At 37.0% G+C, this 25,458-nt stretch overlaps 1 protein-coding gene across 1 annotated transcript in view; it reads left to right on the top strand.

The window, feature by feature from the left end:
* Positions 1 to 25,458, top strand: part of gbe1b (glucan (1,4-alpha-), branching enzyme 1b) — a 112,613-nt gene that overhangs the window by 70,581 nt on the left and 16,574 nt on the right. Inside the window, exons 13-14 of the mRNA XM_044119717.1 lie at positions 4,591 to 4,775; positions 12,268 to 12,398. Of these exons, the coding sequence (XP_043975652.1) occupies positions 4,591 to 4,775; positions 12,268 to 12,398 (316 nt within the window). The remainder of the gene's footprint in view (positions 1 to 4,590; positions 4,776 to 12,267; positions 12,399 to 25,458) is intronic.

Raw genomic sequence — 25,458 nt, 5'->3', positions numbered from 1 at the left:
TACTTTTCTAAAGGTAAGATGTGAGTATGGAACCTATGGTTAGCAGATTGTTTCCCCTTATTTTGAAAAACATTGTATTTGTATATCTATTGTATTTCGGTGTAAGTGAAATTACCAGGCACATATTTACAAGAAAACCAGCAGACTACACTAAACTGATTTTTCATTCTGAAATGACAGTCAGATGAGGGTTGTGCTTGCTGTGGCCGAAATGCAGCGGCCATATCAGCCGTCCAGTAGATCAATTTTGTAAAACTTTCACATATTAAGTCTCCATCTCCAACCTCCTGATGTACCTTGTGCAGCACAGATATGCCTGTTGCACCACCGGCCTGCAACAATTTCCTCCACTGCCTGGGCTTGTCTGTCACAGCACAATCTACAGCACTGTCATTTCCATATAACTCAAAGTTGTTCCAAATATATATTGCAGGGGCAGCGAAGATCAAGCCGTGCATATCAGTACTCAGTTCAATCTGCTCAGTTCAAAATACATTGCTGCGAAACAATTTTGAATTTTTTTTGTTGGATGGAATATTGGTTTGACTAGCGAGCAGAAAAAGGGTCTTGTGGTCTGAAAACGAAGACTTCAATGATGGCTCTTTTATTTTGGGTTCTCAAAAACATGCCATAACATGCATAAATCTTTTATTTGGTATTTCTCTTTTCCTTGGACTATTTCTTCAGTCACCGCAACTACTATGTTGTGCCTTAATATATATATGTAATAACTCACTGTATAGCTCCAATTACAGCACATTTTATTTATTGACATCTCTGGTACAAAGGTGTAAAAGTCTTCATATAAAATATTTTTTTGCAGTAACATCTGTATGTCCTGAATAATTACAAGAGCCTTAGTTATTGGAATCACTAACAATTTCTATTAAATATATACAACTCCTTTTTTTGTAATTTAAAGTTGATTATAATTTCTAGGAACCTCTTTCTAATCCATCACTCATTGCTTCCCTTGATGGTAAAAATTTAAATGACCCACTCCCCTTAGCCTCTCTTAAAAATGGAAAAGACAAGATGGATGAAAGTCCATTCAAATGAGAGATGGATGAAAGTCATCGTGAAATTACTATAATTGTATGTTATAGATGTCTGCATAACCACTTCCAATAACAACGCGGTAGGAGCAGAGATTTGTAAAAGATTTAAGCAGCTTGAACAGTGACAAACAAAGCAGGTGAGGCATGCTACCACATTTTGCCACACTGCCTATTATGTACTGTATTCATGCTAACAACTGCACCGCTGTGCCGCCACGAACAAATACATTTATCGTAACTGACCTAAAACAGCAAAACTTAAATCCGACTTGATGTCAGACAGCAAAAGTGTGTCGTTATGTCTGTAAATATGCAGTTTCAGCTGGAGGAACAGGTGATTATTATTAAGAGCATCCTTCCTAACAGACACTGTGAGAACACTCCAGACATGAATCTGATGGGCATGGAGATGACCACACTTATTCATAACTAAGAAGGGAAAATCCCACTGGATTCTCTTAGCTCACTAATTTTGTGTTGCAATAAGAGAAAATGGTATAATACTCTCTTTGCTTGAAGAATCTATATATTTTGTCTTAGTTGTTTTTCGTTTTAGAGCTCAACTGTAATTACCGCCAGCCGTATATTGAGTGGGGCTTCTTCATTCTGCAAAAACAACTTTGACCAGGTCCCATAACAATTACCACCTATTTACGTATTGATTTACTAACAAGTGCAATACACGGTTTGGTGCAAGTCCAAATCTTTAGAGCAGAAGTCCCCAAAGTCGGTCCACGAGGGCCAGCATCCCACATGGTTTAGTTCTCTGGTGGCACCAACAACCTTTTCATCATGTCAATGCTCTTCTTAGGCCTTCAAACAAGCCATCATTTGATCCAGGTATGTTAAACCAGGGAGAGGTTTAACACACCTTAAGCATTAAACAAGCATTAACGCTTGTTTAATGCCCTCGAGGATGCCGGCCCTCGAGGACCGACTTTGGGGACCCCTGGTTTAGAGTGCGCCGTATAGTTTGATTGTAGGAAAGTCACGAAAGTTGCTGACTCTCCAGTATTTTTGATTAAAATTCTGTTCTACAACACTGGAATCATTAAAAAGGAAAAAAAAAAAGTGCTTTTCGGTTAGCGAGATGGCAGGAAGGCCAGTTGAGTTTTGAATTTACATTTGAATTAACATGTGGCCATTATTTATCAGATTGAAATAATAAAATCAGTTTAGAGATTTGTTGTGCTGTATGCTTGCACAAGTGTGCTAATCTATGGCAAAACTGGAGTCCCGCAGAACTTAATTAGTTGTGGCATCTATCTGGTTGGCACGTAAAATTACCAGAGTTGTTTGTTAACAGAGAAAAGGATTGAAATATAAAATAGCTATTCTGAAAAATGGAAAAGAAACATGTCTGTTTTGAGCTACCTACAGTTTTAACTCTAATGCATAACAAAATAAGGCTTGCACACATGAACAAAAGAACACAAGGTTGCCAACAACTAAAGCTAATGCATTATGGATGATTGGAGGGAAAGAATAGGCAATGTTGCAATATAATAGAAATATCCTTTATTCTCACTCAGTGGGGAAATTCAGGTGTACCAGCAGCAAAGTGACTATCAAAAGGAAGCTTGTAGATTCATACAAAGGTAAAATATAATGGACAACAGCGAATATGGATGGGTGTTTATCGTGTCATTTATTGTTGTCATGAACATTTTCATCATCGTGATTACTGTTTGAATTTATTGTGAAGATGCTTTTACTTGGTGGAATGTAGACACCAAAGTCACTTCTCTCTTTGTAACTGGTGTTTCAAAGACATTTCAAAATGTTTGTTTTCTAACTGCAGTATTTGTGTTTGTGGGACAGTGACTGTAGAGACATGCAGCTACACCCAAAAAGTTGCCTAAAACAAAGTTTTTTTAAGATCCCTGTATAAAAACAGAAAATTTAACATAATTTAAATTTCTTATCTCTTATCACCCATCTCTGATGATAAATACTAAGAAATAAGACTGTACAGTTATTAAATAAAACATATTCAAATTCTAAAAAAAAAAGTGCAAATAAGTAGTACAAATAAACAAATGTACCAACTGTCCATGTAATATAAAAATGTTTCTTGGGAAGTGAGTTCATGTTGAGATGGCATACATAATTATTCCATACTCTTCTTTATCTTCCGACAACAGTTTCAATAAAGTTCTTTCTTGCTGTTAAATAATTTTGTCTCTATTTTTTCCTCTTAAATAAAATGTCTAGGCATCAGACAAATGGCTTATTTATTTATAGTGTGCAGAAGTTATTTGGTCTGTTTCATGTTAAATATTTACAGGAATGCCAGACTATATGATGAACACAGTCATTTGGTAGAGAGAGTGAAAGGAAGAAGTCTAGATTTTAGGTGCTGGAGTTGAGGTGTAACTCCAAATTCAGGTTGTGTGGGAGGCTTTTTATTCATGCACATGTCACAAAAAACGTATCTCTCTCCTTTCTCCTTCCCTCCTTACTCTCTTCTCCTCTTCACGTCTGTCTCTTCGTCTTCAAAATTTCGCTGCCCTAATTTCGAGGCGACGGCGGCAGATTGCGCTTGTTTTGTTGGCAGTCCATTTTTTCAATTTTTTTTTTTTTTTTTTTTTATTGTTTGCCTCTTCTTTAACACCTTCATAATGTTTTTCATTAGAAATTGCTGTCAGTACCCGTCAGTTCCACTCCATCCGATTACTGTGTTTTTCTTATTTCATTTTCATTTATTTATTTACTGTGGTTGCAACCTCCTCCGTCTATTGTCTGTTTCTTCCTCTACTGGGAATTCAATTATCCCAACCAATGTTTTATGATGTTTCATGACATTCACTGACGGATTCATTATCTCATCTCTTCGCATGACAGGATACAGTAGTTCCGCATACCTTCGCAGTGTGCATCTAGATTTATGAAATAATGAAACTGTTCCTGAAGGTTTTATTCACATGCTTAGCTTTTATTTTCTCCTAATTACCAGATTTTTAGAAAAACCAAAATGGTAGAAAATGTACAAGTTTTCTTAAGTTTCTTTGAATTAACTCAAAGCTGTACTCTGGAGTCAATTTTTTATTTCCTTGTGCTGGTAGTTTTAACTTAAACAGCAGTGTTTTCTAGGGTATCTTCTAATTTGCAACACAGAATTGAACTTTACTCAGCCTTGCAAAAATATCTCAATTTATTACAACATATTGTTAGGATAGGGTTTGGTTGGTAAATCTACAGTAACTCTTCTTAAATATTTCTGCTTTTTGTAGTTTTACTTTTAAGTTTGGGCCAAGTAAGGACAAGATCTAAACTTGCAGCAAGACTGTCACATCTTTTACTGTTTTTTACAGGATGTGTTAACCTCTGGGGGTGGTAAAAAGGTCAAAAACTCTCTGCCACTTTTGTGTGTTTGATCTCATCCTTTTTTTATTTCGCTCTTGTTAAAATTTCACAAAACCTCAGAGGAAAGAGAACCTCATAAAGCATGACACGAGAGTATGCTAATTCTGAGCCGACTCGCCTTTCCCTTCATTACGTGCGCTCTTTAATAACACTCTCTGTGTTGCAGGAAATGAGTTTGGCCATCCTGAGTGGCTGGATTTCCCCAGAGAAGGCAACAATCAGAGCTACCACTACGCCCGGCGGCAGTTTAACCTGGTGGATATGGATCATCTCCGCTACTGTCAGCTCTACGCCTTTGACCGGGACATGAACCGCACCGAAGACAAGTACGGCTGGCTGGCGGCTCAACCTGTAAGGACAACACACACTGACCTTTCGAATTTTTGTGCAGGGTTAAATAATAAAATCACAGAATTTGAAAAATATTATGAAATAAAGAAAGGCACCTGAGCCCTGTTGAGTGATGCGTACAAAACAATAAACACAGGCATCAGTGCTTCAACATTAATTCAAAAGATGGATATTAACATGGTTTTCAATGATGAGAAAAAAAACAAGTGTGTGAAACTACTTACTTGGATTTGACAGACTGGCCCCCTGTCCAGTTGTTTAAAACACTCTTTGGAAAGTCCAGTCAGGCTATTTTAACGCCCCAGTATTAAATGACTACTTGTGACATTTATTTGCATGAAAAAATTTCATATATAGCAGAATTCTAATAACTTCTGCCCTGGTTCTGACTGGCATTGATCCGTTTTCCTATTTCTTTTAGAGGCTGCGTACCTTGAATGCTTCGCATTAGCGAGGTTTTCAGTAAATGGAAGTAGCTGAAAGTCTTACTTTCTCCACCTAATTAAGTGTTCACCACAATACTTAGGAGGGTTTTTTTTGTTTGTTTTTTTTGGGGGGGGGGGGAGAATCATAAAGCGTACACAGTGTCCTTGTTAGCTTTGGATTATTATTTCTTTTGAAGATACGGTTCCAGTTGTTTCAAAATCCTGCAACAAAAAAAAAAAATATTGAACAAAGACTGATTGTGGAGGGGGAAGACAACCTTGCCATTTTTACCAATTTATTTTTTAAACTCAGACATTTGTATCATTAGATATTTCTTGTAAGTAAACTTTTTTTTTTTTTTTTGTCAGTGTCAATGGGACTGTATGATTGCACCTAAAATATGATCAGTCATGTATAGCATTACCTTTTAGTTTAGAGCGGGGGTGCCCAAAGTTGGTCCTCGAGGGCAGGGAGAGGTGCGTTAAACCAGGGAGAGGTTTAACGCACCTGGATCAAATGATGGCTCGTTAGGAGGCCTAAGAAGAACATCGACATGCTGAAAAGGTTGTTGGTGCCACCAGGGAGAGAACTAAAATATGCAGGATGCCGGCCTTCAAAGACCGACTTTGGGGACTCCTGGTTTAGAGAATTGTAGCTCTGTGTCAGAAAAGTATGTCTTAGAATTATATTTTAAAGAAAGCACAAATAGGGGCATGCTGTGGTGGTGTAGGGGATAGCTCGACCCACGCTTGGAGGCCTTGAATCCTTGACGCGGCCGTCGCGGGTTCAATTTCCGGACCTGTCGATATTTACCGCTTGTCTTCCCCCGTCTTCTTCCCCCTTTCCTGTCATCCTACTTTCAAATAAGGGACACTAGAGCCCACAAAATACCCCCTGGAGGGGAGAAAAAAAAACAAATAAAAAAAAATCTGGTTGTGATTTACTTTGAATATTTCTAGATTGTTTGGTAATAACATGTAATGAATTTCCCCCGTTAGTTGCACTCAAAACAAGTTAAAAGACTTAAATTTTATTTAGAGATTAAGTCTGTTAAACATTTGTCCCCAAACACATGTATTCTTCAGATAGCATGCAGAAATAAAAGCTTCAAAAATGGAGCTTGTTTTGTAAATTGACTTGTTTTTTCTTGGATCTTCTCGTAGTTGTGTAAATGCATTGCATTTACATTTTTGAACTCCTATCTTTACCTATTATTGCGAGAGAAGAAAGGTTTAATTCTTGAAGTAGTGTGAAGACAAGTAAAGGAATAAAACAGATGAAAATCATAACTAACAGGTTTTAGATGAGACTGAAAAACAAAACACCCCTAATATTCCTCGGAAATGGTTCTCAAAACAAAATCCACCTTTTGATGTTTCATGCTGACCTGCAGATGGATTAAAAGCAGCAGAGTCTGAGAAATATCCCCCAGCATAATTACACGCATGCTTAGATCAGAGGAATTATTTCAGAATTTTGCTCTAACATTAAACAGTGCATCTTCTTACATGCCATGGAAGTAAATGAGACAGAGCTTTGGATGTGAGGGAGAGGAAAAGGAGCCTTTTGGGAGAGTGATATGAAATGCTGTTCCCAGAGGACACTCCTGGCAAAGAAGACAAATATCATTGGCACGAATGCTGACCTGCTACACACTGGAGGCTGTTTTTCTTGGCTCTTTCTGTGTTTTTAGTGTAAAATGGTTCAGTAATTGACAGCTCCACAACACACCTTTAAGACGTCACCATCTGTAAAATAAGTCACGTGTAAAATAATTGCCAAATTATATAGTAACAGTGTGTGACTGTAATTGCCTTTAGGTGCTTTTGTGTGTGAAGCTCAGGGATCTGGGGGAGAGCCGGGTCGTACATCACAAGCAAAATGTCTCCTTGTCATTTTATTGACACCTCAGCCGACTAAAGGCAGAGAAAAAGAAATTCATGTTGATTCTTCAAACAGCGGGGCAGTTTTCCAAATCAAACTGCAAATCAAAGTAAATTTAGTTCAATTTAATGTCGACCCCTAAGCTGTTTTTAATGCCCAGCAGGGTTATTGGGCTGTGGAAAACTTAACTGCAGATGCGATATTTACTATTGTTGCTAAACAGGTGGAAGCAGAGCAGACACAGCTGGTGCTAAAGACAAATTGTAGCAGAACAAAGAGCAGGGCCATTGGGTTCTTCAGAAATGACCTGGAAATTAGCCAGGCATTTCAGAGACTCCTATCAGAAAGTTAAGTGAAGTATGCTGAGAACTGGGATGTTTTCCTTGATTTCTTTAACCCATTTCTAATAATTTCTTGTTAAAATCTGAGCAAAGCTGAATAGTTTTTTGATTATTGGCCCTAAACTTAACCTTACTCTGTAGTAGACATTGGCCTCTTTCTGTTATCCTGTTGTACAAAGATAAATTTTTTTTTTTTTTAATGTTGCCGTTCTAATACTATTTCATTTCATTTCATTAAAGTTCCTTTAATCAGATGTTTTACCGAGAATCCTTCCTTGGATTTTTTAGGAACTTATCAAAATGCAAGTTTTTCCTCTTTTTTTGCTCTCTCTCTGCCTGGCAGGTTTCTACCCTCTTCCACAATTCCATTCAGTTCAGTTCTATTATAAAACATTTCACAACAAATGTCATTTCAAGGCACCACATGTAAATTAGCAAACATTTATCTATGTAAGCAAACCCAACCAATTACTTTGTATATTTACTACAAGGAAGCATATGGCAGCAGTATGGATTCCAATTAGAAATGTGCACAGATCTATGTCTATATTCTTCTATTGTCAAAAATACACAATTTTTCAACTGTGTTTCCATTAAGTAAGAAATTTAATTAAACTCATGTGAATAAGCTTGTTCACGCAATAAGTCATTAAAAATCATGGCAGTGGCAAATGTAAACAGCTACTTGAAATATTGCTATTTTAGCCGTGGCAGTAGCACTCATTATCTATCAGTATCAGGGGAGACGTCGGCGTCTAATTCAGGCTTTGGCGTGACAGACCCGTTATACTTAGGAGTGGATAAATATGTGGTATTTTGGGGAAATTGTAGTAGCAGATTTTACAGAAGAGATTCAACACATTAGAATGACAGAACTTTTTATGAGCTGTGTCGTGCTGTGAGGGCTTTGGTGGAGTAAGCTGTACTGTCTGAAAAAAAAACACAAAAACAAACTATACAGCTGATACTACTTCCTGTTGTCTTTGGCGTTATTTTTCATGAGGAGTCATTTTTAGTAACATCCTGCTGTTGATCACATGACTCGTGTGATGTGAAAAATTGCTTGAAAAATTGCTTAATATGGCTGAAAAAGCACATTATCCTGGAGCAAAAACTCTTGGTCAAAAAGCGTTACTTTTTTTTTTTAAATTGGCATGTTGCCGCAATTTTACGGTTTGATTGACTAAACATCCAGCAATCCCTCAGTAAACATGTGGAAAAAGGAAAGACTCAGTAAAAGGAAAGACTAAGTCAAGCTTAGGATGAGCACTCTTCTGCTACGACTGACTGAAGGTGTAAATAGACAGAAAAAAAACATACAAAAACACTGGTCAGTACACAGGTGTTTTGACCACTGGTCTGTTGGTCAAAGGCAATAGACCATTCCAGTTGTAAAATCTGAAAATACATGTTCAAAGCCAATAGACTAGAGGTTCTCAAGACTTTGTGACCTGGAAGGCCACAGGACCAATGGTGAACTTTTCTTGTCCTGTTGAATTTGCATGGTTTCATAACAAACTTACTCCTCTTCCAGCCTATTCACTGCCCCTGCCGTGCTAAACGACCTTTCTATTTATTTAATTATAAATATTTCCTGATTTAAGGGGATCAATTTACATTTACTTTGCTTGAATATTATGTTCTCTTGTATATTTTGGAAAGCTAAGAGAAATGGGAAAAAGAGAGTAAATATTTAATATTAGTCTTTACATGACTACACACTTCTGCCTTCCGTTGCAGACATATTCTCTCACATTGTATTCATACTCCAAAGAAATCATAAACACTGCTCTAATAGGTCATAAAGGGGGCAAGTAATTGTAAAGGATGCTCTGTGTTAAACTCTCATGTAGATACTGTGATTACTGTGCTGTTATTCCAAAGTAGAATTACTCATCTATAGTTCAGTATTGTATGCCCTTTAGATATTAAAAAAAATCCTATAGTAATATATCAAAAGAATTACATAGCTTGTTTTGAAATGCAAAACAAATCTGATCTAATAATCTTTTCATAAACTAATACATTAGAATGAATAATTCAAAACATTCTACCTTTATAGCTTTAGGATTGTGGCATTAGAGTGGACTCTTGGGAAATATTACAGCACATACAAATAACAGACTAAATAAATTATCTGAAGACCAAACTACAGAGGGAGATAATATTTCTATTGCCGTAGCTCCTGTAACTGACCCTTTGTGTCAGACTCTGCAGAGCAGCAGCTGAGAAAAGTCTTATTCATTTATTCAGGGGCTAATACGATACCAGAAAAAGACTTTGTCGAACATCATTCACAGATAATGCCAATAATGTTCAGAGATTCAGCTGTAATAACCAGATAAGTCTGAATCCTCTGCAGGGCTTATCAATGACATTGCCAAGGTAATTGCATTTATTAGATACATTCTATAGCTCAGCTGGTTCAATATTTCAGTGCCGGCCTGATCCAAGGACGTTTTGTAGTTGAAAGGAGGAGCACGGTATGATTTGTCAGCAGTTTTTTTTTTTTTTTTTTCACTTTGTCTCAGGTGCAAATGAACTGAGAGAAAATGGAAACACGCAGGGAGACTTTGTGATTTGTGGAAACATCAGAGATGTAGAGCTTCAAAGGCCCAAACTGTGGATGTGAACCGAAACTTCTGTCAATGCAGCAATACCAGTGCTGGATTTATAACAAAGGAAAGAAATGCCAATAAAAACCAGAACATCATGAGAAATGGACTCCAGCATCCACATTGGACGGGCTGAGACCTTTTTCTCACCGTCTGAAGTTAAAGACTAAGCTTCTCATGTTTTAAGTCAGTTAGAATTACCAAAAGGATTTCTGTTTGCTAAATGCAATAATGGGAGAAAGAAAATATGAGTTATTTATTTATTGATGGTGTACAAATCAGAAGTTTACTTAGTTGTTCTCAGTATTTGTTAGATTTTTCTTTGAACTGTATGATTTGGGTCAAACTTCTTGGGCTTCCTTCCACAAACTTCTCACAAAAGTTTGTTGAAGTTCTGACACCATTCTTCCTGATGTCAGAACCAAGAAGAACTGGCAGAACAGTCCGGTGTGTAGGCTGCCTCACTTGAACATGTATTTTCAGATTTTACAATCGGAATGGTGATCCCAGCTTTTTATATTCCCAATGAATACAACCAAAACAAATATGATGGTCATTGTGGCTGAAATGTTCATTCATCAAACCACAGGGCTATTTTCTTTCTTTTTTAACAATGAAGGCCTTTGTTCCTGTGTGGATTTTCAAACTGTAATCTGGCTTTCATATGTCCTTTAAGACGCATCTGATTGAAGTCACTGTTTGTCTGTTAGGTCAAGAATGTGAGATAACTTCAGAAAACTAGATGATTAAACAGCTTTTGCAACCAAACTTGATGTGTTATTTTTGATGCATTATTAAAGTTACAGAAATAATGATAACTTTCATTATCACAACATGATATGATGAAGTTGTAACTGAAACAGATAGCTAAAAGTTGTATTTCAAGATAATCGCCCAATTAAATGATCGCTATGACAACATTACTCTGACATTTCATCTCGAGATCTCTCATTATAATTTGGTAGTCAGCTCCTTTCTAGATAATTTCTCACAACCATAAAAAAAAAATCCTAAAATCATGCAAAGATCGGGTGAGAAAATTGGCAAAATTGTGGGGCTTTTACTGCTTTACTCCAAACACAGTCAAAAAACAAATGCAACCAAACCACATTAAGGAGTAGAGCTTTTAAAATGACTGAGATGTTTGGAAATTTTTTCCAAAAAAATTCTTACTAAGTTTCATATAATTTTGTCTTTTGGTAAACTGAGAGCATCTGCAGCTGACTAAATGTTTGTCACAGTGGGGGAAGAGGAGTAGACTGATGGGTTGTGGGCATTCTTTGAGCCATTTCCTCCCCCCGTCCAAAAAAAAGAAAATCTTCCTGAGAGTGCTGACTTCACAAATGGGGATTCATCCTGCTCTCTTTCCATGGCTAAGATTGGCTCAGAACTGTTCCAGGTCAGTGTGGCGCTGCAGGCGGTGACAAAAACAGAAACTCGACTGTCTCTGAGACCTAACTTCAGACTAGAATTTCTCACTTTGATATCAGGCAAACATATGTTTGTTTATCTCATGGGGACATTACTGTGGAACTCTAATGCATAATTTGGATTTTGTAAGCAAACAACAAGAGATTCTACATATATTTGCAACTGGTCTGAACAGCAGCGTAGACGATTCGCATGTTTTTTTTAACATGTATGTAAAACTGAATCACATGGGTTTATTTGACCACTGCTTGCTAGGTGCAAGCTAAATTTTATTTTGCAATTCCAAAGGAGTCGCTGTAAGCCAGACGAAGTTGGCATTACTTCAGAGCTCTTGGAGAAATGGAGCGACTCCAGGCTGTCAGCTCATTTCTTTAACCTCCATCCTCTCTGCCGGTCCAGTTGCAGGGGTGCTTATCATCTCGTTCAGCCGTGAATATGCTGCCCTGAAATTGGCTTGGGGAACAAGGCACCAAAAATAGGAGGTTGGGTGACATTGATAATCTCTGCTAATGACACGTTAGCCGTGGCTTGCTCCAGAGGAGAGAGAGGCGCCTTTATCACACGCAGCTGTCTAAAGCTGACAGCGTCTGCCTCACACCATCAGGGCCGCTGCTTTCCGCTGATGAGAGCCACCTGAAATTTTGATGTGGGAGTATGTCTCATTCTTTTTGCGTATCTGTGCTCCCCTGATATAATGTGACCCATTATGACTGTTTAAATCCAGTATGAGAGGGGTAATGACTATTCATGAAGAAATACTTAACTTTAATTTTCCCTTCGCTTTTCCTCCTCCAGGCCTACGTCAGTGCCAAGCATGAAGGGGACAAGGTCATTGTGTTTGATAGGGCAAATGTGCTCTTTATCTTCAACTTCCACCCCAACAAGAGCTTCCAGGACTACAGAGTGGGTGTAGAAGCACCAGGAAAGTATCCTTTTTTATTCTGATATGCCATGTCATGTCTACTTTCTTTTCAGATACTGAAATTCCTTCCACAAAATCTAATGTTACTAACAGCAATAATAGCCTTCTTACCAGAGATGGTGACTCAAGTCTGGGGCAAAGTTGAGTTGCACCTTAGTTGTACAAAGAAAATGTCAAACTTGACTTAAACTTGTGCTTAAAAGACCCTAGATGTTAACCCGTGCTCTCAAGACTTGAGGCTCATCTTCGTTTTGCCCTTTAAAGATTCGGGACTTAATTTATACCTGTATTCAGGTACAACAGACTGATGCTCTGAACACTTGAGATTTGCCCTTTAAATGTTTGAGACTTGACTCTGGCTTGATTTCTGGGACCAGAATCTCATAAACAATCTTTATATTATGCAGTCACGGTGAGAGTGAGACTGTAAGGTAAATCATTTGAGTAAATAATTGTGTCCATTCTGAGTTACTGTGGAGTAAACATATGACAGGTTGTCATAGTAACACTTGGTTCTACCTTTTTTTATTTGTATTTAGTCCCACCATTGAGTGAGTATCTACTTAATGTGAGCTACAGACTGTAACTCTAATGCAGAGGCACAAATTCTCCTGATAAAGGCTGCGTTTATTTTGTTAATGCCAACATTTTAAATGTTATAATGATCTCTTGAATATCTTTCCAACTAAACTGTATTCAATAGCTTGGGGTAATTTCTAAACAAAATAAACTTAGCATGCCTTCAACATCTTCTTCTTTCTCTGTTACACGAGTGCCATTATAATACTTTCAGTTTTTCAAAATAAAAGCACTTCTTTTCACAGTTACTTTTAGAAATTCAGTTTTCCCTCTGATTCCGTTATTACATCATGCCTCACTCTCCATTTGATAATCTGTTGGTACACCTTTAGACAGGTTGACTCTTCAGAATTGAGACAAATGGTTTTAAATACAGACTTAGTAAATAGATTCCTAATCTTGCAAATCTTTGTATTCAAAATAAGGAGGGAACAAAATCTATTAATTCTGTATAATGCACTGTATTGTGATGGACTAGTATAAACAACATTATTGCACACAATTTTTTTCAGAGCTAAATCGACTGCTGTCTTCTAGAAGTTTAACAATGACCAGTGTTTACCATTTTTTTGCTATTATTTTAATAAAAATACACAGATATACTAGACCTTGGTAGTAATTGCAAATTATTAGTAGGGCATATATTATTTTCATGTAAAATGTTGTAATTCTATTCCAAATAATTCACAGCAGTTGATAAGGTTTTGCATGTCTAATTGCATGCTCTGAAAATTATAAAGATTTTGCATATAACTGAATTCAATTCCTAAGCTACAGTGATTCCATACTTTTGGCCAAAGAGATGACAGACGAAGGGACACTGCTCATTTTAAAGACTTGAGATCTGAATTGGGTTTGGAAAAAAAGTGACTTGTGAATGTCACTGCTATTGACTTGCCTCTTTTAATGCATTATATTTGTGACACCTTTTTTTATTTATTTTATCTCTTTCCTTCCCGAGAAAATTGCTAACAGTATTTTGCGAAGATAATAAAAGGAGACAGAAAATTGGAAAGCTGCATATGTACAATCCACACACAGAGAAGTGGACTCCTTAACTTGCTAGAAAATATTATTGTACACCTAAGGAACTCTGTGGCTTAGTGAAAACTGAATGCAAGTCCCCAGATAATGATGCCTCATTATACATATAATATAAATTTAAAGTAATAACCGCATTCCACTTATATCAGCTGCATAGGGAAATGCTACAGAATTGCTAATGTAGCAGCTGATACAGTCTTCACTTCTCTTATTGTCAGCACTCTCCAAGAAATGCTTACACTAACAATATGTCAATCATCATAGTTTCGTTCCTTACTAGGTGCTAAAACCGGTTATGTGAAAAAGAATGTGAACTCTCCTTTAGTTCTTGGTTTTATTTATATATGAAAAATGCTAACCTAGAGTGTACAAAACCCAACAGACTAAGAACTGTCAGTGCATCCACAAAGATATAGTAACATTTCGATTTCATGTGCTTTTCTACACTTATAAATGTTGTCAGATCTAACCTAAACAGCGGAACATTTTTATTATATATGGAGATGTAAAAGAGTTGAACTGATGAAGGTTGTGGATTTTTCCATTACTATAAACCCTTCTCTATTAAATATTCTAAGAAGAAACTTCCATGATTTTGATTTATTTTATTTATATTGTGCTCCTTTCTCAGATTTGCATCAAACTCTCCTTTAATCTTCACATTTACTCTTGATGATCTTAAGGGCTTGACTTGTCTCTTAATTAAACTCCTACATTTTGACAGAGGCACAAGACATTTTAGGGCACTAAAAATGTCCCCTGAGAAGACTCTAGGCTGAGAAGTGGATCAGAGATTTAAGCACTCTGCGGGAGCCCTGTTAAAAATAAACGAGACTTGTAAAGACGCACGGTTTTAATGACTTTTCCACCCCCCATCTCCGAGGTTAGCACTTTGTGTCGTAATTGTTGAGGGGGAATATGAGTTGGTTGTTTATTGCATTGTTGTTATGCTGTTAGAGAGAAATAATATCAGAGCCCACTGATTCAGAAAGACTCTGTTTAGCAACATTGGCTGTCAGGAATTTAATGAGTCCCCCAGTTGTTATTGCAGCTAGCCTAATGATCAGGAATGTGTAGGGGGACAGGAAGCTGACAGATCTGTATTTTTCATCGCGGACATTGCTCCCTTATGAGGCCGACTACATCTCACACCATCAGTTTCCCTGGTGGACAGGAGGCTGTGCTGCTTCTTTGGTTGTGATTAAAATACAGCGATAATGAATTAGAATGCAATCCAAGTTTGTTTTACTCTGAATGCTGGCTGTTAAAATCTCAATCTAATCTACGATGAGTTAAGATCATGTCTTATGTGAAAGTACCCCCCTTTCTAACGATGCCATAACAAAAGCTTCAAAATGCATTTAAATATCAATAAAAACATAAATGATCTCAAGCAGGCATTTAATCCATTTTTCTGAGAGTTAGATTAGAGGTAATTAGGTTAGCATCGCTCCATAAAGCAGTAACAGATTAAATGCTAAAGTATATTTCTAAGGCTTGGAAGCATTCATGTTTTATTTCTGTCACAACCCCAAACTTCAGTGTTTTCTATGGGGATTGCATCTATTAGACCAACACAATGTACTGCATTTTGAGGTGGAAGGAAACTGAAACATGTCAGACAAGAAGAGCATTTAATCATAGAAGTTACCAAGAAGTCAGTGGTAACATTGGATGAGTTCTAAATCAAATCAAATCAAATCAAACTTTATTTGTATAGCACATTTCAGCAGCAAGGCATTTCAAAGTGCTTTACATCAAATCAAACACAAAAACACAATGCAACATAGAATCAACAATAAAAACACAACATCAAGTCAGATTCCGTCAATAAATTTGCAATTGATTACGTTTCAAATACAATTCTAAACAAGTGGATTTTTAGTTGAGATTTAAAGGAAGTCAGTGTTTCAGCTGTTTTACAGTTTTCTGGAAGTTTGTTCCAGATTTTTGGTGCATAGATGCTAAATGCTTCTAGAGATCCATCATTGTGCAGTGTTGTTTATGTAGTCATTGCTAGTAGAAGAATCCTATAAGAAGTCCCATCTAGAGGATGCAGCAAAAATGCAATTAGGGGGCTATCTACAACTGCAGCAAAAAATAGTTCGACCAAGGAATGAAGACAAATGCTTTCCACACTTATATTTTTATTTATTAAAAAACAGAGAGGTTTAAAAAAAAGTCCTGTATTTATTTTCCTCCATGACATAATTATACACTTTCTGTTGCTCTATTGGATAAAATGCCCATAAAAAGCACTCTGACATTTGTGATTTTAATATAACAAAACTAAACTTCAAGGGAAGTTTGCTAGGCATTGGTTGATACTTTGTAAGTTTGTTTGATGTGGGATAATTGTACTTTTTGCCTCGTGTTATTAGCTCGATGTCGAGAGGGTGAATTTTGGGCAAAGCGCTAATAGCCAAGCTGCAGAGTGTCTCTAACATCGTTTTTGAGGATTTATTTTCATTTAGATAGAACCGCATATTTTCCTCCTGGTGCTTCTTTTGATGTTTAAGGAGAGGTCTCAGACACTGGGTGTGGGTTGAGAGGAAATGCAAATAAATGTGAGGGCAAAGCTCTGGCTGTCATTATACAGAGAGGCGGTAAACACATAAAGGCAAATGTGCTGTGTGTGTGAGCAAGGTAAATGCGCCACGTGTATGAGGAGATGCAGATCCTCCGATGGGAATGTGTGCAGAGGATCCAATTAGGGGAGAAGACAGATGAAAGTGCCACTCAGAGGCAGTGGAGGTAAACAAGACAAGCTCAAAGAGTCCAAAAGTGCTTTTTCATTACACTCAGCTGTCATATACTTAAACTTTCTTCTACCTGTGTGAGGGTCAGGATGTCGCAGTGGAGCTCTGCTCTGCAGCCGTATCTGGAACTAATGGCTAAATGAAGCTGACCATGCTCTGTGCTGCTGAAAATTGATCCACCAAGGAATAATGTTTCCTTTGGCAATATAGCAAGTATCGTACTATAAGTGAGTGTCCCTCCGGAGTAAAAAGGAAAAGAAAAAGCATCACTAATGTTCTTTTTGTTGCTTTCTGTCACATGTTGGATGCCGCTTGCGTTTTAACGCTGGTCTCCAGGTGTTATTTCTCACCTGTGGAGCTTCTGCAGTTAATTATTCAGCTAAGTAAGTATGGTGTCACCAAGCGGAGAGTTGTTTATGTGTACAAGAACTTTTTTGTTAAAAAGTGCCAGTTGCCTGCTAAAAATTAGGGAAAAAAAACTTGCGATACATTCATTCTATAATGCAGTTACATAATCATCCGTTAATTTTTTTTTTTTGGTAAATATAGCCTTTAATTTGGAAAAGGTACAGACTGGAAAAAATCCTTTGCAATGAAACATTTTTTTTCATCATAGTTGACAGTCATATAAATGTAGCAAAACTTTTTTTTTTTAAATGCCTTATTTCTAATTTGGGTTGCTAAGACGGTGTAAAAATCTTTAAACAGAAATGCATTGCTTATTTGATATGGTATGACACAGGCTCATTTTTCTTAGCAGCTTCTCAAAACTAGAAAAAGAGTAGAATGTATTTATGTAACCTTTATTTGACTAGTAAAGTAAGTAATTTTTGAAAATATGGTCTCTGAGACAGCAATAATTTAAAAAGTTTATAACAACTACAGAGAACTAAAAAAAGCTGGGAAGCGTGGGCATCCCTTATACAGAGGCCACTCATTGATGCGTCCGCCCAGAGATAAACTCCCAAACCAAGAAGTTTTTCTGGTTCCTGCCCTTTCTTCTCTGCCCCTGTTCTGAATGGAGGAAAAAACTGTAAATAAAACCCAGTACCAAAAAATTAGATGTTAAAACAAATACTAATTAACAAAAAGCTAAATAACAACTCAAGTTTATGTTGCTGCAGTTCACAGAGAGGATAAGGAACGTAAATACATATCCCAAGTTCACTTGTAGAGAAATGCAGAAAATTGTTCGGTGTGAGATAATGCCACTGCAATAAAAACATAATTTATTTTTACTTGGGTTGTAATGAGATCTCAAGATATTAAATTGTCATGGTATTTTTCATTAAAGTGAAGTTTGTGCTGTCAGCATGACTTTCTCTAATGAAGTAAGTCTAAGCCATTGTTTTGGGCCCGGTTTTATCTAAAGTTAAGCCCAAAAGTATTCATAGCTTTGACAGTTTTAAATATAAAATTATTTTTACTTAACCTAGAAGTTTGATTCTGATAGGACATGAGTCAGGTCTATCTCAAAAAATAACAATAAAAGGGCTATGAGTTTTAAAAAGCAAACTATTTAGTGATTGCTGACCTCTGGCATTTCCCCCGTTTCCTCTGGCATTTTGACAATTTCAGACTCAGAACTATACTAGAGGGCTTATTCTGAGCCACATTTGACGATCTGTCAAATATTTACAATATTTACTGATAAAAGACATTGCAATATATAGACTGGTTAAACCTGGATTAGAGTATTCTTCAACAATACCAAGTTCATTTAGACCCAGCTTGGGGATGTTTTTTTCACATTTTCTCTCTTTTTGTGTAAAAAAGTTTTCTCCAAAATCTCATTTTGTTGTAGTCAACATAATATTGTGTAATTTTAGCTACTGTCATGAGCTGATAGTGTTGTTACACTCCTCCCTCTTGCACATTTTATGTAATTAATCTACCTTTTGTGAGATCCAATGTATGCAAGCATGAAAGTAAGTCAAAAACAATAATCAGTCTTTGTTCTTTATAAACAAGGTCAACCATCATACAGCAAGGCAGTCAAAGCATCATGCAGTCTGCAAAAGAAGGGAAGAACATTTTGGTCCTTTATAGACAACCTACGCATTATGTCAGGTAGTGACTTCCTTCTGTTCAAAAAGGAATCCTATATGCATTACAATGATGAAGGTAGAGATAATAAGCATGAAAGTCTGTGACTGCAGAGGTTTTGTGTCAAAGTGTGAGGATTGATCAAAGGGCTTACCGCAATGCATGCGAGGTTGAGATTCGGAGGTGTTATACTCTGAGCTGTAAGGTAAATAGCTCCATTGTCAGGCAAAACTTTAGCATAGGATTGCAACGTCAGGGCTTTCGCTTGATTTATCCAACTTAAACTTAAAAATGAACATTATAGCCTTTACCATTGGTGTTAATACGTGCAGCTGGCTCTGTAGTTCTTTTTTTTATTTTAGCTTAATCATTTAGGAAATTCTAGACGTAGCAGTTCTGAGCAGAATTAAATGAAGAGAAATAAAAACCTGAAACTCTTTACATTTTGACTTTAAAACAAATATCACAAGAATGTATCCCTCAGGAGTCACACATTCGGTGACAGTTTGGCCTCTTTATGCTTTCTGACAGGCTTATCTTTATATGCGTCTGTTTTTATCTTTCTCTGTGATGAAAAGGAGAAAAAAAGTTGAGCAAGGCCCCTCAACAAAATACATTGCTCATTAAAATGCAGCGGCCGTTAGGTTTTCAGTGGGCTGTCTCCCATCAGTGTCTTTTATTATTTTCTCTCCATCTCATGGTGGACACAATCTTCAGACAGTGGTCTTTATCTGCCTGGTTAGAGTATTTGAAATCCCAGCTGGATTCCGTCATGAAAGCTGTACCTGTAGGGGCAGATTGGTCTTTGATTTACACTGTGCCAATAGGCAGTTCCGATTGTGTCAGGTTATCATTCTCCCTTTCTGTCTGAGCGTTTCCTGGGCTGCCGTGCAGAATAATTCAACTGTAGATGTGGTGTCACTTACTCACTAGAATTTTGATCAAAGTAAGCACTACAGTGTATAGACAATATTTCCTAAAATGATCAGTTTTTGGATGAGTAAAGGAAAAAATATTCAGTTCTTTTTTTCTAAGCTTTGCTCATAGCAAAGTGCTCCAAGGTAAATGAATATAACTCTACGCATAATTATTCTATATGCAACTTGTAATGCCTAGAGCCTCCAAAGGGTGACCCTAAAAACGGTTTAAAAGGGAGAAGGTGGCATTTTATTTGTTTGTTAGTGAATGCATTTATGCAATCTATGCAAGGTAATGTTTCAACGTAGCTTTTTGTGTTTTAAATGTCATGTCGTCACAACCTTCCATGTTTTCAAGCTTGTAGCTATGTTCTTTTTTTTTTTTTTATGTCAGAAATTGAAAAAAGCATAAAAAAAGGGTGAAAAAAAAGAACACAAGGCAGTTGTCCACCCAAAACATTATTGGTGGAAAAGTTTCCAGTTCCACTTCAAAAATTTAAAATGCCTTCAATACCAGCCCGGTGAGGAGAAAGAACTCAGAAAAAATTTTATTTAGAGGAGTACCTTGGAATCCTAACATAGCCACATTAAAACTCTAGCACGCTGTCCACAGCTGGTTTCTCTACAACAGTTTGTTACGGCCTCTTACCTGATTAACTTTACCCACAGTTGTTGCCTTGAACTGGCTGTTTACTTCCTGCTTAAGCTATTGTCATTACATTGGCATAACCTGTTTGTATTATCTCCTTCAGATTTGTGTTGTTATTCAATGGCAAGAGGTGTGTCCAGTGGAGAGTGTCTTTAGTCTGTAGTTGGATAATGATTCTGTTCACCCATTTAATTTCACAAAGCTAACCAACCTTCCTTAAATTATCTTTGTAACAAAATTACTTGCCCCATCATTTCCCTACATTGTCATTCAGTGACCAAACATCGGTTAAACATTTTACTATTACAAAATATGTAATAAATGGATCTGTATTGGGACATGACGGGCTTCCAGATGGCGTTGGTTCAAATTAAATATCATCATCCATATATGAAAAAAGCATATGTGATTTTTGAAAGTCTGATTCAAAAGGCAATTTTTTGGTTATGAAAGTTTAAATTTAAAATGATCAGAATTATTTAAAAGTGGATGGAAATTTTTTATTGTGATTTAGTTATTCTACTTTCAAGTTGTTTTTTTAGGGTGTCTGGCTCTTAATTATAATAACATCTGGCCTTTGAGTCTACATACTCAAATATTCCGATTTTTCTTCTATGATTCCTTAAGAGTATTTTTTTTACTCAGCTTGTATCAAGCTGATGCAGTATTTGAAGTTTAAAAGCATAATTATACGGAATGTTGTGCCTTGTTAAATGGAGACTACGAGGAAAAAATTTAGATGGAATGGTAATTTATTTGTGGACATAAAAGTGCATTTTACAAGACCAAAAAAGAAAAGAAAAGTTATAGCTAGCTGAATCTGAAGAACTTATTTAACAAGTTGGTGTAGCAGAAAGCCTCAGGTATTGCTGTGCTGTAGCTAAACTTTTGTTTGGCCTTGGTGGAGGTGGTTGTGCTTTTTCTGACAGTTTTCTTCATTATATAACCTGCCTTTTACCAGCTGTGCAAAAATAATGGAGCTTTGTTAAATTAGTTATCAGAATCTGAAAACGGTTTAATATTGTTAATGCTTAATGTTAGTTTCACATACTCAGCATTTTTAATGTCTTTTCAACTTTAAAATACAGTAAGCTTTTGTTTCAGCAGCGTAATTTCACCATCAAGAATAAAACCCTACTTTTAAAGAATTTAAAATTTTTTGTTGTTATTGTCTTCAGGGTCTCTGAGAACTTTTAATGAATTTAAAAATATTTTTTCCTGGAGGTACAAATATGATTTGATGCAGCCACCCTGAAGTATGGGAGATCTGTGCACATGCATTTTAGGTAAGGCAGCTGTATGCTGAATGTTATAAGTTATAAGTACAGCCAAGAGAAAATAGCTGCTTTTTAAAACTTATCCATATCTACAGTCTGCTTTCCTCACAAACTTACATGTGTGCAGGGTTGCTAAACTCCACTGAGATTTTAACAGGAAGTTTGTGCATTTATCAGATTGGTAAAAATGGTTACATGATATTTAATACATCTTGATGTGGTAAGAGTTCACCAAAAGGTGCAAAGATAAAATGTCACCTCACCATTCTGCTTATCACTGGAGAGTATTTACGAGCAAAGGTGTTAATGTGGATGATTCCTTTTTCTTATTTTTCTTATTTTTGAATAAGTTGGATTGAAACTATTTTTATTTTTTTTTTTACCAGATGTGCAGGGTTTTCTCCATTTTTGTTTCATCAGACAAGAGCTAGGTATGGTGGCCAAGAGGTCTCAGGTGAAATACAATAGCCCCAACACAAATAAAATACTCGCAACGGAGATACAAAAGCTACAGTGGAAGTGACGTAACCTGCAGCAGAAGTAACGGTGCTTTATTTTTTATTATTTTTATTTATGTGGGTTTTTCAACTCAATACATTCACTCGAAGGTTGGATTCTTCCATTCCCACTTAAAATCTAATTTAATCATTGTGTTAAATCAGCTTGTATTCTTTGATTGTAAGCCACTTAGATACCTACTTTATTTCAGACAATTTGTTAGCCCTTCTCTAAAGTTAGTCACTGTTGAAGATTGATTTATTTTACATTATTATATGTCTCTTATTTTTTTTCCATGATAGAAATCAACTCTACCATTTGTTCCTCTCTTATGTAACTTAAATCGGAACGTGTGGTGACATTGACTATAAAAAGACTAGACATGGCATTTATAACACTTAAAAGGCCACGCACATTCTTTAGATGTGTGCACAGAGCTCACTTAACTCTTGTTTACCCATGGTGGCATGCTATTACCTCCATACAGGTAGAAAAAAGCAACAATGAGCTTACAGAGAAACTGAGTGGTGGCTGGGGCTGAAATTGTGGTCATGGCATGATTGTTTTCAAGTCATCAATGACTCTAATCTTCAAGCTTTTGGTCTGCCGTCTTTTCTTTCTAGTCATTGCTTAAAACTGATTGTGTTCTTTAATCTTCCTCTTTATTCACAAAGGCTGTATTGATCACAGAGTCTCCCAGCTGAACTGCAAGCTGTCTCTGCAGCCGTCTGTAGCTACTAACAAAGACGTAATCGCTCAAACACTTCCAACTACCAATTTGTGCTGGTTCTCACTTCCTTGCAGAAGAGTTTGATAGGGAACTCCAAATTACTGTAACTGTGCCTCATTCCCAGGACTTTCTGTGTAACACACACACACATAGACACTAGTCTGCCTCAATATTAAAACTACTGACAGCTAGAGTGAATAACATTGATTATTTCATTAAAGTAGTCCCTGTCAAGAGCTGGGATATATTTTGCAGTGACTGAAAACTCACTCAGTATTTTGAATTTGATGTGCTGAAAGCACGGAAAATAGTCTAGAGTAAAAATGAATGACTTTAACAAGGGCTTGATTGAGATTGCTTGACTAGTGGATAAGCACAACTCCAAAGGAGGCACAACCTGAGAAATGTGTCCAAATGCAGTGCAGAAAACCGGAGAGGTCCAAATGATGGGGATATGTGCACCAACTGCTTTTAAGAGCTAACACTTGCCTGCGTAGTCACAGAAGAGCTGCTGGGCTGATTCTTTAAAGCAATAATGCAGACATGGAAAAAATTAGTATCAGAACACTGAGAATCAGCCTGGCCCCCTTTATTCCAGTTCTTCCCATCACAGCAAAGACAAGTTTAGAAAGGGAAACAGCTTAAGGTGTTTATTTACCGTCAAACTTCCCACATCTCAGGCATGACACAGTAGTTACAGCGAGCACCTCATGTACAGTCCCGAGTTTGACTCCCATCCTTGGTGACTGTGCCACATGTCTTTACCCCCTTCTCTCTGCACCGCTTCCTGCCAGATTATTATCAAACTTGTGCCAAAAGAAAATCTTATTTTTTTTATTTTTTTTTTAAAGGCTCATTTTAAGGCATCACGTTAGTAGTCAATTTCCTTTAATACATATCTAATATTTACAGCATTTTTATATGAACTTAAGGCATTATAGTTACTTGATTGTGCTATAAAATATCATTATGTGCCTGATAAATGCATAATGTTAATTAGGCAACAACCTTTGGTTTGATTATTTGGAAACAAAAATATATAAAATGTCCAACCAGTAATCGCCCTTCTCAAGCTCCCTACAGCATTCTGGTTTGTGTAGTAAGGGCAATCATCAGAAAGGACTCATCACACCACAAATACATGAGAGGAGTTGTTTAATTATCTGAAGACATTTAAGACCAGTCACCAAGGTCATCCTACATTACATAGACTGAAATCCTGGAGTCCCCTGCAGTATGAGGCACATGTTCCGACTTGTCTGTACAAGTTTGCTGTTAAACATTGAAATAATTCATAGGAGGCTATGAAAAAAGTGCTGGTGTCAGATGACAAAAGAATTGAGCTCTTTGACATAAAGTCAATGCATTGTGTCCGAAGGAAGATAAATGCAAAGTATGACCCAATGAACACCATCCACAGTCAAGCACAGAGGAGGGAGCAATGTGCTTAGGGACTGCCTCTCTGATGACTTCACCTCATTAAAGAAGACCAGATACTCTAAAACAGAGAACATTTTTCTCAGCCAAAACAATGCTGGGTCTTTAAGTAATAAAATGTTCCAACATTACCACAAAGGAGTGGCTAATGAAAACGTTTACCAGTGTAATAGCTTGACCTAATGACTCTTGTGATTTCACTCTGACAGAAAAGCTGTGGAAGGACCTGAAGCTTTTACTCTCATAACGCCACTCGAAGGATTTCTTTGAGTTTCTGCAGAGAGGATTGGTCCAAAATTTGACTGGAGATGTCCGTAGCACTGCAATTCGGTCACCAACAAAGAAAGTTGCTTTACCAGTTAAGACATGGCATTGTGGACTCTGGATTTCACTCAGTGACACCTCCCAATGAGGAGGCAGTTCTGCTCTGGAGGTTTCTGGCTTGGCTTGTGTTAATGGGGCTATGAGAGTAAGGGGGTTAGAGGGCTGATGCTCCTGTGTTTCACTGCCGACCTGCCTCAGTGGGGTGTTTGACTACTCTGTGGGGAGGTGTGCTGTATGCAGTGCTTGGTGGTCGAGGCTACCTGCCCCTCGCTGCTTGTTGGTGCCGAGTGCTGCAAGGTTATGGGTCATACGCAGTTCATATTCTATTCACAGAATCTGTCTACTTCGATTTCAGATGCTACCCTGATTTTCTAAAGCCAATAAAAGCAGTTAGGAGCCATTGCTTTCTTCTTCTAAACTGTCCTGGTATATTCAGGCAACTGGTTTGTCCATCTGGTATGTCTGATATGCTGCATCAGAACATGTGGGGGGAAAAGTACTGTTCATATGTCTCCTGTATCATTGTTTGTTTACTTCTTTATAGACAATTGTAAATGACTTCCTCTCTGCATCTTAATAGTTTAGCATTTTATTGCAAAAGGAGATTATTTCTGGATCCAAATTTTCCTGTTGCAAAGTTTCTAGGTAATGTGTGGATTTCTGAATTTTTAAGTCTCACTTTATGGCACTTTGGGTTTTTAGTCTCCTATATATTTTCTCTGCTCCCATTATGAGGCTCCCATATATACCACTCCTTTAACTGACTTTTACACCCATTATTTTCCTTAAGACAGAAGATATGCA

Source organism: Gambusia affinis, linkage group LG06 (assembly GCF_019740435.1).
Source record: "Gambusia affinis linkage group LG06, SWU_Gaff_1.0, whole genome shotgun sequence".
In the NCBI taxonomy this organism is placed as follows: domain Eukaryota; kingdom Metazoa; phylum Chordata; class Actinopteri; order Cyprinodontiformes; family Poeciliidae; genus Gambusia; species Gambusia affinis.
Note: the sequence above shows the minus strand (reverse complement) of the source record. Positions and strands in the feature narration are given on the sequence as shown.